Below are 14,864 nucleotides of genomic sequence, written 5' to 3' on the forward strand. Positions count from 1 at the left end.
ATCTAGACTAGGACAGACACTAAATTTGGTGTCACTGTTATTTATTATTTGTGTTGTAGTAGTACCCACAGGCCCCACTCAGGATCGAAATGACATTCTGCTATGTGCTATACAGACATGTATGAAGGTATTGTCCCTACTCTGAAACACTACATTTTTCTTAGAATGTATTTTGTTTTTACAAGATTCACAGTAGCTAATAAGCATCAACTATGAGCCAGGTATTAAACAACTTGAATCATGCTTCAGAAAATTACTCATCTTTCTCTAAAAGGCAATACTATGACTATATTCATTCTACTCTATAGGGGCAAGTAGTTTATCCTCAGGTACATGTGACCACCATACCTTGATAAATCTATTTTTTCTGGTTTCGCTCAACAGTTATTCATTTTTAAGAGTTATATTTCCACATAAATCTACTCTATTCTTCAGTTTCACTTTTCTAAGTATATCATGAGTGCACAAAATAAAAGCGTCATGTCTCCTGGGATCAGTGATGATAGTTCAAAGACTAGGTAAAAAAGGTGGGTCTGCCAGCTCACGCTGAAGATGCAAGCAGGAGATGTGAAGACCAATAAAGTGTTCCCCTACAGATATTTTTCTAACCCTCGGTTCATGGAGCTAACACAAAAACCCACACTGAGATGACTAATTCTGACCAAGTGAAACTAGTAACAAAACCAAACTAAGAAGAGTTAAAACCAGAGATCAGCAAGACAGGGCTGTTCCACCTGCTGGACAAAATAATTAACTCATTTACTCAGCCAGAACTAGCTCTTATTTGTGAGAGCAACTCTCAGTATGCTTTCAAATTTCCTCTGTCCGCCTACTGATGACAGGAGCCAATATCTATAGGATACAAGAAGTGTTTGTTTTTATTTTGACATTTTCAAGTTTTTGGCATCTACTTCACTGAGTCAGAAAATAAATGTTATGGTGAGAAGGATTTTGTTAGGGCAAATTAATAGGATAACAAAATCATCAGTTCAAGATGTGTATATTAACCCTAAGCAAATCTTTTCCTCAAAAGAAAAATGTTTTCTTAACTATCTTATGTAACAAACTCTTCTCCAAAAAGTGTTTTGTTGAAGAATCAGATTTAGAGTCACAATTTAAACAGTTTTTTTCCTGTTACATAAACGTTAGGCGATTACAATAATTTTTAGTTTATTTACTTTTTGCATTTCACTGCTTGGACAACAGAAATGTACCAGTCAATTTCACTTTTGTTCATAGCCATTTATTGCCACAATGCCACAAGGGTTGGTTTGCAAATATTTCAGAACATAACATTTAAAATGTCAGTGGAAATATAAAATGATCACAGGCACACTTCTATTGTTAATTAGGTGGTTTTGTTAAAAGAAACCCCACACACGTTCACAAGTTTGACCTGAGCATGTTCTTTGAGTAAATGTGATACAAAAAGAACAGGCTAAAGTCATCCCTTTCAGAGCTTCCTTTATTTAATTCACCAGGGATAAGTTTGGTCTTGTGTATTTAAATAGTAGAAAGTAAGACTGCCTTTACAAAACAGGACCTCTTATGACATGCTGCTTTCATTACAAAAGTAGAACACTAACAGTTAGCCTATAAATGGAGTTAATAGGAAAAAGGATGTACTTACAAAGCAAGGCTACTCAAAACATATTGTACGTGCTCACATTCAGCTGGGAATGATACACAGGCAGACGTGAAACAACAAAGAGCTGTCTGAAGCACCTGAAGCTGAGGCAAAGGAACCTGCCATCTTCCAGCATAGTCTTCAACAATCTATAGGGAAAACAGTCACAAACCTGTATTACAACAGAGAATGTTCTCTTATACCAGAAATAGTAAAAAAGGTCTGTAGTTTAAAGGGAAAAAAAGGCTTTTAATGATCAGGTTTCATAGAGGATATCAATATAAAACCACAATTCATTCTTCTACGATGCAACAGTTTTAAAATGTTTCATATACATAAATTTTTTCGTGTTCTTTCATTTTGATAAAGCAAAAATATAAAGGAAGAAGCCCTGTCCTTCTTACACCACAAAATATGGACCAAAAATCATTTCTGACTGATTCTTTTCAAAAAGCAATGGAGGAAGAATTCTTCTCACATGCTATCAGATTAGCAATTATGTTCTATGCTTAAATACATGCTTTTGTTTTGCAACAGAAGAAAAAGGTATAGTCTGCAACCATATTAAGACCTACCACTTTAAATGTCACTAAGCAGGGGAAAAAACGGTTGTTTTCTGATTGACATTCCTTATTCCTAAAGTCAAGAGCAAGTCTGGACTTTTCCCCTGAAAGGCACAAAAACATGGAGAATTGGAAGTCTCACCGCTTCCAAGGCAAGGGGGCAGAATTTTAACTAACAGGCTTTTCTTCCAAATAGACCGGACATTTCAGTTAACTGTTTATGAAAAAGCCCAAACAGGATAAACTATGTTTGTTGGAAAGGAGTACTTGTGGCACCTTAGAGACTAACCAATTTATTTGAGCATAAGCTTTCGCGAGCTACAGCTCACTTCATCGGACAAGTACGCCTTTTCTTTTTGCGAATACAGACTAACATGGCTGTTACTCTGAAACCTATGTTTGTTGGTTGGTTTCATGGTTAGAAAATCCCTTAAAAAGAAGTTCACATCTTGTGTGCAACATTTTTTCTATGTATGTCACATTTAAACTTATTGACTACTCCAGTTTTGTAGGAGAAAAAGTACAATTAGAGAAAGGAAAACAAATTTAAGAGAGAAGTACTTAGAAATACATACTGCTAGCACAATGTACTTTTCTGCAGAAATGACTCTTTCCTAAATATGAAGTACATACAAGTAAAAATAAAGGGTTTGATAGCTAAATGTATTCATCATTATAAAACACTTCTTAAGTGCCCCTCAATATAAGCATGAACAGGTTAATGTGTTCTCATGGTCAAGTCTTGTATGTTCTGCCAAAACATTATTGACAACAGGTTCACCTTAAAAATACAAAGAATTCAAGTGTATGTACGCACACTATATACCCCTCCCTTGATAAATTAGTTTCAACACACCAGTTCGAAGCCTTGGCCAGTTAAAATATGAGGCCAAAATCATCCTTGGTTTAACTCCTCTGCATTAATAGAGTTATCCTAATTCGTGTCTGCATGCAAGATGTTTACAACTGTTAATTACTGAATCCTAAGTAGTCCTGGCTTTTTATATTTTTACACTATTAACAACATTTGTAAAATGTAGCCCATCCAAACTAAACCCCAAACAATTAAAATTGAGACTGTGGCCATACTAGGAACACAAAATAAACTCTTGATGAATCTTATGTAGCACTAAAGTATTACAATGTTCTAAGTAGGCTTTAGAGAATTCTATTCTTTTTTTTCAATTTTTATCAATGTTAGTTTTCACACTTGTGGGAAATTATGGGGAGGTCAGACAATTATTTAATTAAAGGAGATATTGGGATTTAAAAAGTTAAAGCTTTATAACCATTAAAACACAAACTATCAACATCACATATCAGAATATACAGAGTAAATATCCTTGAATAAAACCCTAGTAAGCTCTTAAGTGGCATTTTTTTTTTTTTGCCCATCTGTAAATTTCTGTTATCACTGATGGAAATTTGTGTTTTGTTATTTTGTATGTGTACAATGAAACTGACATTTACTGACATTTAATTGATAAAAATCTAATTCTTCCAAGCCTAAAGTTATCAGAAATGGAACTATAATGATATACTACTGTATCTAAGACTGTATGCAACACAAATTTACAAATACATCAAAAATATTCCTTAACTGATTAAACTTAGGATAGGTCATCAGCACAATAAAGAATGTGAGATTAAAATGAAGATCATTTAGTTCCCATCCAAGGCCATATCCATGCTACAGTTTTCAACTGTAATCCCCATAACAGGCAGAAGCATGGCCACATTAACCAGTGACCAATAACTCTGTTCCATTTGTGTCCATACAGTACCATTCCTGCTACAACAGTATTCATGCATTTACAACTACCATATACTGTCTAACTATGTTCCTTTCAGGGCATCTGGGAAAAATCAGAGCAATTAAATGAAGAAAAATAGAATGTTCAGAAAACATGTACACTGGGTGGCAGTGCATTCGGATGTCCTACCACTGTTCTCACAGCTCTGTGCGGACCAACCAGACCAGCTACGCAAACATGAATAGGGTATCCATTCTACGATCCAAAAAAAGGCATGACCATTTACAGGAAGCCAACCATGTGCCACCTACATCTCTGACAGGCAAAATATTGTTAGCCGATTACCAACAACAATTCTAAATATGCTGTATGCAAATATAAATGGTTAGAGCCGAGCCAAAAATGGCAGTGCAGAAAAAAAGGTGATGCTACCTGGTGGCCAAAGTACAGGACTGATTTAAAAAATGCAGATTCAAAATGGGCTCTGACTCAGGCTGTATCTACACTGCCACTTTCAGCACTAAAACTTTAGTCCTTCAGGGGTGTGAAAACACCCCCCCCCCCCCGAGCGACAAAAAATTTAGCGCTGAAAAGCACCAGGATAGACAGCTACCACCGTTCGTTCGGGGTGCGTTTTTTTGTTTTATTTTGGTTTTTTAATCGCTGGGAGAGCTCTCCCCAAGCGATAAACTATGTCTACACTGCGCACATTACAGTGCTGCAGCGCCGTAAGGTGGGCAGTGTAGACATACCCTCAGACTTCTCAGATACCTTTGGGCAAATCACTTGACTGCTCTGTGCCTCAATTCTCAACTGTAAAAAGGGAATATTACTTTTGTGTGTCACAAGTATGCAAAGAATAAACTCCTTTATTTTTTTTGTGGTGAGCAGATGTTACAGTGAATCGTAACACAAATAGCCAAGTTGAATGGATGAGGTCCAAAGCTGTGATGGGGTTCCTTTTCATTTCAGATTATAACACATTCAGAACAGATCCAGTCTAGAAGAAACTGTGTGCGTTTCCTACTTTACTTAGAGTGGACTGGGTGATCGGATATGAAAATTTTCACTTCTGCGCCTCTGGATCAAATCAGTAGTTACCAAAATCCATTCAAACTAAGATGTTCACTGGCCTATGGGATATGAGTAGGTGGCATCGGTCCTGGTTGTAGCAGATATCTGTCTGCAACATGAACACCTCAGGCACAATTAGCACCTTTGGCAGATGGTTGAAGGACTGAATAGTCATGGAAACTAAACTATGTTTTCAAATTAAGATTTAGTCTCATACAAATCAGGACTGGGATTTAAGGATGGTGTGGAGGGACGTTTTCTGTTTCTACTCTATAAGCAAATGAAGATCTTCCATCTCTAGGATATTACACCAGTATGTTTATTTACACTATTCTATTAACTTCCAAAAAATGTCATTCATTTGCAGATAAACCGATCTTAGTATTACACTTGTTTATAGACTTTGACAGAACTGGCAAAGGAACATATGAATTTCACACGCTGGATCAGACCAGTCATTTAGTTCCATATCCTGTCTAAAACAGTAGCCAGTATCAGTTCCTTCAAAGGAAGGTAGAAGAAACCCCATAGTACCACCTTATGGCATAACATGCCCAGGGAAGGTTTTTTCCCTGACCTCCAATAGTTAAAATTTTGATTTATACTATGAAACATGAGACACTGAATAGCTTTCAATACTTGGGTTTTTTATACTCATTAGATTAATCCTAGATATTTTTGTTACCACTATAAACCATGTCTGACCCTTTGTGAATCCTGCTAAGCTTTCGGGCTCAGCAACATCTTGTAGTACTGAGTTCCATATGCTATTGTGTTGTGAAAAAAGTGCTTTTATCCATTTTGAATTGCTACCTTTCCATTTCATTCTAATTCACTTTGTCTCCCCTCTATTTGAAAGAATATGTATGCATAAATAAGCACGAGAGATGTGAAGTACATATGTCTAGTGCAGGGATGGGCAAACTTTTTGGCCTGAGGGCCACATCTGGGAATAGAAATTGTATGGCGGGCCACAAAACTTCACAAAATTGGGGTTGGGGTATGGGAGGGGTTGCAGGCTCCGGCGTGGGGCCACAAATGAGGAGTTCAGGGTGCGGGAGGGGGTCCGGGCTGGGGCGCTGGAGTGCGGTGTGGGGGTGGGAGGGGGCTCTGGAGGGTGGGAGGGGGATCAGTGCTGGGGCAGGGGCATGGGGGAGAGGCTCAGGGGTGCAGGCTCCAGGCGACGCCTACCTCAAGTGGCTCCCAGAAGCAGCAGCATGTCCCTTCTTACGCGGCTCCTTACGCGGAGGCGCAGCCAGGTGGCTCTACACACTGCCTCATCTGCAGGCACTGCCCCTGCACCTCCCATTGGCTGCGGTTCCCGGCCAGTGGGAGCTGCAGGGGCGGCGCTCAGGGAAGGGGCAGCGTGCAGAGTGGACGCCCCCGGCTGCCCCTACGTGTAGGAGCTGGAGGAGGGGGGCCATGTGGCTGCTTCTGGGAGCCGCATGGAATGGCCCGCAACCCCGTTCCCCAGCAGGAGCTTGAGGGCTGGTTAAAACGGCCAGTAGGCGATAGTTTGCCCAACCCTGGTCTAGTGAGTCGAGCATGCATTCATCACCTCCTGCCAAAATTCATGTCCTGCCACCCATCCAAAGAGTAACTGTAAATAACCAGCACTCAAGAACAGCGCAACCATCAAAAGGAGACATGCTTTAAGTACAAAGAGTAATATGCTTAGGTACAATCACTATCACAAAATAAAGGAAAAACAAGATCGAAAAGGATGAAACGTGGACAAACAAGAGAAATGTAGACAGGAAGACAGAAGTTAGCTAAACAAAACGGAAAGACTAGAATAGCGGTCCTGTGTTTCTTTATTCATTTTTCAATCTACAGTGAGGTCTCCATAAGCCCAAATCTATGAAGTTAGACATTTTCTTCACCCAGCTAACTGGAAACACCAGTACATGGAGGGAAGAAATATACTGAAGTATTTGTTAAGGAAAGAAATTCCAGACAAGATTGAATATTAGTTTTTTGGGGGAAATGATCCATATTTATTTTAAACTTGCTTGTATACTTAAAGTTTGAGCTTAAAGCCCTCTCAACAGCTGTGAATTCTATATTAAAAAAAACCTGAATTTTTCAAGCTGAATTAGCATGCCATACATTGCATATCTTGAAACTGTCACACTACTATGACCTTTAAAAATAAATTTGGATCTACATTTATAATCCAGACTACAAAATAACTATTGGTTTACAAACACTGGAGAAAAGAAGAAAGCTGTAATTCATAGGGTCTACCAAAATTCCTGGACCAAAGAAGGTATCTGCTACCTAGTGTTTAGTCACTGCTTAAAACAGAAAGATTGGTTCTCCTGACTTCACTATTCTGATCAGTTTCTCAAAAAGAATGACAACTAAATAAAATACCATCAGAGACTGCAGCAGACAAAAAAAGCCTGGCTAATCACTTCAAATTCCTGTACTTTGGGAATGGTTCTACTCTAGTACCAGCACTGATCTTAATTACAGTAACTGATGACTAATACACGGCCAGGTCAGCTTTATCCCGGAGTAAGGAATTATGGCCCATTTCCACTACAGGTTATTAAAACTGAACTATTTAAGTTTAACTATAGTTTTAGTTGGAGAAGTTGCTCGTTGCCACTCCTAACATATGCATACTGTTGTCAGTGCAAAATAGATGCAAATTTTCACCCCGGAGTTCAGTACATTTTAGCGGTGAGTGAGCACTTAGTAAGACCTTTTAGGACCCTTAAGAAAGAAATGGGTATTATCTATGTACAACCAACTTTCAATTAATGAAAACATTGTGAGGCAGTGCTGCACCTTCCCTTTGCGTGCAGCAGTCTGGTCTGTGCCCACTGTGGATCAGCTTCCTGAAACCACCAGCCTCCGGCAACTTCCAGGCCTTGTTCTCTCTCTGTAGGCACACCACCCCCAAAAACTTAAGAGGATTCCCTGCAGCACCCACTGAACTCTCAGAATTACCAGGCTTACAATTTGCAAAGGAACAGTACATCAGTTTGTAAGATTCAACTCAGGACCATTTTGCTTAACACCACAGCACAGATATATTTATTGTGAAAACGAGTAAGTTTCTCATCAAAGAAAAGAGATTTGAGTAAATAGTGAGTAAGAACATTGGAAACAAATGGTTACAAATAAAAAAGTAACATTTTCTGCAGACTAAATTTAACTAACAAGAAGCTTATCTCACCCAAAGTTCTCTCCAGCATTTTCAACCAAGCCTCATTAAAACATTTTTTTAATTAAGCAAAAGCGCTGTCCTCTTACTTCCTCAGTGAAGCATGCCTGGGTGTCTTCTAGGCTCCCAAATATAGTCAAGCAAACTTTGGTATACACCTCAAGATAAATTTATCTACCCCATGCTGTGTTGCTTTTTCCCCCCTTAGTTTCTTTCTTACAATCCTACATTTGTATTCAGTTCAAAGGGGTGATCCAGGGGACACACTGTGAACAAGACAACAGTCAATTTAAACGTAAACAGATAGATGACTAAATACCTCCTCTGACAGAAAACCTGTTTTTCACCATTGCTCGTGACCGTACCTTGATAAACTTTAAGAGTAATTTTCCTGTGCATAAACACAACTTCTTATACAGTATCTGTACATACGTTTCACTATACTCATGACCAGTGTAACAAGAGCTATCATTTGAGGTCCCACATGACATCACTTGATGGACTATAATGTACACACCAGTCTCATGAGATTCCCTCTGCATCACCTTGCCAATTGTCATTAAGAGGTCTTGGGTCACAAATTTTTTAACAGTAATTTAAGATATTAATTTGAGGAAAAAACTTGTTAAAGTGCATGCAAGCTAATTCTAATAAATCAAATGCCAGAACATTTCCTGCCCTGCTTCCAATGCAAAAAGCTGCAGCAGGGAACACTTTCCACAGGATTCCTTCACAGAAAGGATTCCTGCACTTTCAGGTGAGGTTTGCCTTCCTCCCATAAAGGCTGAGCAGCTTGCCCCCAGCCTTAGCCTCCTGTGTAAAGGCCTTAGACTCTCATGCTGGCCCTGTACTCCTGGCAGCATGGCTCGATACAATATCACTACTAGGTGCTGCAAGATAATGAGTAATAAGAATAGTTCAAGTAACCAATAAATAGCAGTAGGTGGACAAAGAATACTATCCACAAGAGTTTTCTCATTTACTGGTGTTTACAATTACTTTTTTCATGACCGTGTACTTCAAATTATAATGGAAAATTTAAGATTTGATTTACTTTATTTTTACAGCCTAAATTAAAAATATAGTTCAATTTCTATTAAAAATTTTCACCTATGACTGTGCTGCTGTCTTCAGGAATTAAGAATATTGCAAACATTCTGACTCAGCAGGTATTAGAGGTCAAATTCCGCTCCTAATTACACTAGCCTAAGTTACGAGTCAACTCTACTGAAGTCAACGAAATTATTCCACATTAACACTCCTTCACTATGGAAAAAACAGTGTTACAAGATACATGCTAAGGTAAATTTAACAGGACAAAACAGAGGCACAGTTTACCTACACTGTGCTGCAGCCGCAATTCTTTTTGGAAAAGTGGCATTTAATTTTAACTTGATGTTCTACATGTAAAAATGAGATATACTGGTTAATCAGTTTTTAATTTGCCAAAGTAAGTCTCTCCTTTTGTACTTGAAAAAAGAAGTAGTTATTGGCTATTCTAAAGAAAACAAATTATACAACTAAGTTGTCATGGGTCTTAAGGCATGAAAACTAAGTTTTGCCGTAAAAAAAAGCCATCCAGATGTTCATTGGCATGGGTATTTTTCTTGGGACAAAGTTTTGTTCAGTGAAAACAAACATGGATTTCAATATTAGTGTCATTTGACTAAATATTTATATTTCTGAAAGAGTAAAATCATATTCCCCTCACCTTATTAATATTAATTTTAATCTTCTTTTTTTAGGTCCAGTTTGGATTAGAGAGCTGTTGACATTTTTATAAAATTGGCTACTTTATACAGAGTAACTGATTTTACAAAGATGAAAAAGGCAAATGCATCTGAGATCACCTCCAAATCAAACAAGAAGGTGCAATGACATTGCTAGTACTCAGATAAGAGGTAGGGGGGAGGAATGGAGTCCCATGGGGGGTGGGGGAAAAGAAGAGACTGACAGGCCGAACCCCTCACTGTGGCAGGGGGAAAACATCCCTGACTCCACTAGCTGCAGTGAGAGGCACAGCCACAGAGGGCACACAGCCCCTGCTCCAGAGCTGGCCCAGCTACGGGACAGGGGTGCGTGGCCCCCAATTCAGTCTCCGCCAAGCCCCGGCCGTAGTGGAGTGGGGGCACACACGGCTCTGGGAAGTCGCAAGGGGGGCGCTTGGCCCCAGCTGCTGTCCCTGGTGAAAGCAGCGGGGCTGGGGTACATGGCCCCTACCAAGCCCGGGATGCACTGGGTCTGGGGGGCCTGACACATGACAGGTTCCGGCCCCAGATGCAGCCTCCCCCGGATGAAACAGCAGGAGTGCAGGGTCCTGGTTCCAGCCAGTCCATTGTAGGGCAGGGGTGCAGTCCCGCCTCCTCCTCCCAAAGCCCTAGAAGTCAGGGAGGTCTGGTAAAGTCACAGAATCCCATGACCTCCGTGACTAAATCGTAGCCTTAAACATAAATAATGGTTTTGTAGAAACATTTGCTTCAGAAAAAAATATATTAATGTACTATTCAAGTTACCTTATGGAAAATGAATTTTTCTCCTAACTTTGGTAAAGGTTGAATTTGCAACCTTACCTCTGTACTACTTGTATATATCCATACGGTAGTTTTTGATTACATGATCACATGGTATTTCTGCATAACTTCCATAATTTTTCACAACTTCATATAGGTTTTTCATTCTTGTTATTTTGTTGCATAGTTGCTCAGTAAAATTTCTTTTAGACTTTTATGCTAGTTCTCTTCCAGTTAAATCATGTTGCAACTGTCAACATCTATATATTATGTTTAACACGATATTTTTCATTCTTTTGGGAACAAATCCTGTTATAGCAGAGATATATTTTGCAAACTGTTTTTCAAAGAAGCAATTAAAAAAATACAATGAAAGCGGTCTTAGAGCATATAGTTTTAACATAACCTAGCTTCAAATTGTCTCAAAACCAACCGATACTTCTTTTGCATATAGGATATACTTTTGCAAAAATCTGGGTAATCCTTCTTTAATGGATATTTACATACAGAATACATGATTGTACTTTCACTGGAACGTTATCAATATCTGATTTAAAAATAAATAAAACAAAAATGGATTTCCCCCCATAAGGTGAGAATAATTTGTTTTCACACGGTAGCATTAAATACCAGCTGTTTGAGCAGCACCAGAAATGTACTTGTTGACAGTTTATTTAATTTAAAACCCATAATTTGTCAGCCCCTTTATCAAAAAGCTAAATCCTAGAATTTTACACCTATAACTGGTTAATCAATATTAAAATATTTTACACTAATAACTTATGTTAATAATATCCTAATGAATCGTCATTACCACAGCTCCCCCTAAACTGTGCAAGCATGTACTTATGCACCTTGCTGGAATGGACTACACGATGAATAGTGCAGTGGTTCTCAAACTTTTTTACTGGTGACCCCTTTCACACAGCAAGCCTGTGAGTGCAACCCCCTTTATAAATTAAAAAAACTTTTATATATTTAACACCATTATAAATGCTGGAGGCAAAGTGGGGTTGGGGTAAAGGTTGACAGCTTGCAACCCCCCATGTAATTACCTTGCGACCCCCAGCTTGAGAACCCCTGGAATAGTGAGTGTTACCACAGAAACAAACCCTTTCAGCAGGAGACATCTACTTTGTAGCTGGGGAAGAGTTGGCTTTGGCGCTCATTTTCCTCCCAAATGGAGGAAGAGGATGCTGGTTCTCCTACTCAAAGAGATGCAGGTCCCTTCCTCCAGCACCCATTGTGACCCCTTTTTCCCCTCAGCCAGGAAGTGCGAGTTGTAGACACGGGAGTGATTATCTAAGGCTTGATTGCCCCTTCCTACCAGAGCTTGTGGGAAAAGAAGAAAAGATTCAGGCTTGACCTTTCCCTAAGCTTGTGGGATAGGAAATAAAGAGTGAAGATCCCAGTGCCAACACTATAGAACAGAAGAGGAAAGAAAATCCGAGCACACAGGTAGTGTATTTTTTGTCAAATCCAAATTTCAAGGTCAAGGTCTCGCCAAGATCCAGAACACTCCTCCTGCCCCCCGCCAACCACCCACCAGCTCCCCACCCGGAGAGTAGGGTGACCTTATTTCCCTAAACTGAAAAGGGGACACACGGGGCAGGCGCGAGCTGCCTGGTGTTGCCACTCCCCCTCCCTGTCCTAAGTTCCTCTGTGCCCCAACTGAGCCAAGTAGCAGAGATGGAGGCAGAGAGGAAGAGGAATGGGTATGGGCTGGGATCTGGCAGCAACGCAGGATGTGAGTACTTTTGAGTCAGAGCCAAGAGATGAAGCTATTGGACTATGATCCAGCTAGCGGTGCAATGCCCCTTTGGGTGCTGGGATAGCAAATGGGCAGGAAGGAATCTTCAGGTAGCAGGAGGGACCAAGGAGACTTCAGATACCAGCCCTACGCAGATGCGGGGAGGCCGGGATGTGGCAGAAGCTGACCGGAGGTGGACTAAGGAAGGAAAGAGACCGGTTGGGGTGGGTGGGAGGGACTGGAAAGGGCTCTGGGGACTGGCTCCAAAGGACAGGGGGTGGAGAGCACACGAGGACAGGGTGGGGGGCTCCGGGGACCACTTGTGGCTGAGGTGAGGGGGGCTCAGGGACCACATGGGGGCAGATGGCACTGAGGCCAGGATGAGGGAGGGCCCCAGGTACCGCTCGGGGGTGGCGGGGGAGGGTGGGCATGAGGCCAAGATGAGGGGCACTGTGTTGCACTCAGTGCCCCGGCACAAGTGGATGCTGCAGAATCCTGTCAGGCGCTTACCAGCCAGGTTGCCTAGGGCCCACGAGTCGCAGCTCCATGGCCCAGCTGGGCTTGCTGTCTCCAGGGAAAGAAGACAAGAGTTTGAATGAGGGCCTGGACAACACTGCCCTCAGATCGAGCACGTGACACCCCACTGCTCCCTGACTGGAGGAGCAGGGTATATTGCAGACACATTAGGCTGTCTGTGGGGGAGGTGTGTGTGGAGACATCCCACTGCAAACATTGCCGCTTATCCCTCCCCCACATCACTGTGCTGCTGCCCGTGGGACTGAGGCTGCACAAACAGCTGTCCAGGGACACCCCATGCCCCACAGCCCCGCCCAGTAGGGGGTGGAGGCCCTGCACTGGGGAACAGGCACAGCCCATGCAGTCCACTGGAAAACATCTGGCGGTCCAGATCTGGCCTGCAGCCTGCTTATTGACTACTCCTGTCCTAGCAACTTCCCCTGTCTCCTGGTGCACAGAAGAGCAATAAGAATAGAGACTCCAGAGACTCACTAAGGCCTGGTCTACACTACAATATTAGGTTGACCTAAGGCAGTTTACATTGACCTAACTCTGTACGAATCTATACTAAAAATGTAGATCCCACCAAAGTAACTTGCCCACTACATCAATGTAACTCCACGTCCAGGAGAGGCGTTGCGCTTAAGTCAATGTAATTAGGTAGACGCTGTGTTACTTATGTCAACTATTGCTGCCTTTCAGAAATCATCCCACAAAGCTCCACACTGGCAGTTAAAGCTGTGCAAGCACTCCTGGTGAGGACACACACCATCAACACAAGGAGCGTAGCGTGGACACGTAAAACTAATTAATTCACTGCAGTGGCTGTATGCTGACGTAACTTAGGTCGACTTAATTTTGTAGTGCAGACTTGCCCTAAGACTGGAGGAAGGACAAGCACTAGTTTATTTGGGAGTGGGAGTAGCCAATTACCAGATTTGGGGGGTGGGTGTACAGGGTCATCAGCAGTTAACTGACTTGGGGATAGGCATAAAGCAAAGATGGACTAGATGGTTAGGAGAAACAGTAGGAAGTAATTGAAGGGGAAAATACTAAACAAGCAAAAGATGAGTTGGCATGACCAGGGGAGAATGTAAACAAGGACAGAAGGACTGAATTCAGGGGAGGGTAAATAGGAGCAAGTGAAACAAATGAATAATTTGGTAATATGAATGTGAACAGTTAAGGGATTATGCCCACAGGTATTAAACATTTCCTGCATGATGTTTAGAAATCAGTAGTGACTACAATTAGGCCGGCTTTCTGGGAGAAGTCCCAACAAAACAGCAAACCAAACAAACTGCACCAATGTAGTTCACAGTAATTTTATTTTTCATATTAACAGTGATTTGCACAAGGTTTGCAAGTATCTGACCAAGGAGCCCAGAGTTCTACTACACCAAGTTTCCTGGGCAAGTTATTAAATGGTTGTTTTTCCATTTGTAAAATGGGGCTGCTAATTTACACCCAAATAGTCATTGTTATGTAAAGTGCTTATATGAAAAAGGGTTCGTAATGGACATTTTCATACAATCTTTAAAAGTGGCGACAAATCTAAGTTTAGAAGTAAGATTTTTTTAAAATTTAAGACCAAAAGAAACAATTTAAACCAAAAAAAAAAAGAATCTCACTACAACCTTAAATACACCCATACATGCTTAACACGTACGCAGAACTAAAAAATTTGAATGTTTATTATAAGTGAAATGAACTTCATTCCTTTTTATTGACCAACCCGAGAAAAATGCAGCAAATATGTAAAGTGCACTGACAGATTAAATGAATTTTTAAATTCCATTGGCTTCCAATAATCCAAGATGTTACACACAAGTTTATTTGCAACATATGATTTTCCCTTAGTAGGTTTCAAACAACTGTATTAGATCCATTTAAAA

At 40.7% G+C, this 14,864-nt stretch overlaps 1 protein-coding gene across 2 annotated transcripts in view; it reads right to left on the reverse strand.

Moving 5' to 3' along the window:
• Window positions 1–14,864, reverse strand: part of ZNF654 (zinc finger protein 654) — a 59,551-nt gene that overhangs the window by 37,804 nt on the left and 6,883 nt on the right. For both annotated transcript variants that reach the window (XM_048870255.2, XM_075118159.1), the window contains one exon: window positions 1,631–1,776. In XM_048870255.2, coding sequence (XP_048726212.2) covers window positions 1,631–1,776 — 146 coding nt within the window. The remainder of the gene's footprint in view (window positions 1–1,630; window positions 1,777–14,864) is intronic.

This window comes from Caretta caretta, chromosome 1, assembly GCF_965140235.1.
Source record: "Caretta caretta isolate rCarCar2 chromosome 1, rCarCar1.hap1, whole genome shotgun sequence".
NCBI classification, from domain to species: Eukaryota; Metazoa; Chordata; order Testudines; family Cheloniidae; genus Caretta; species Caretta caretta.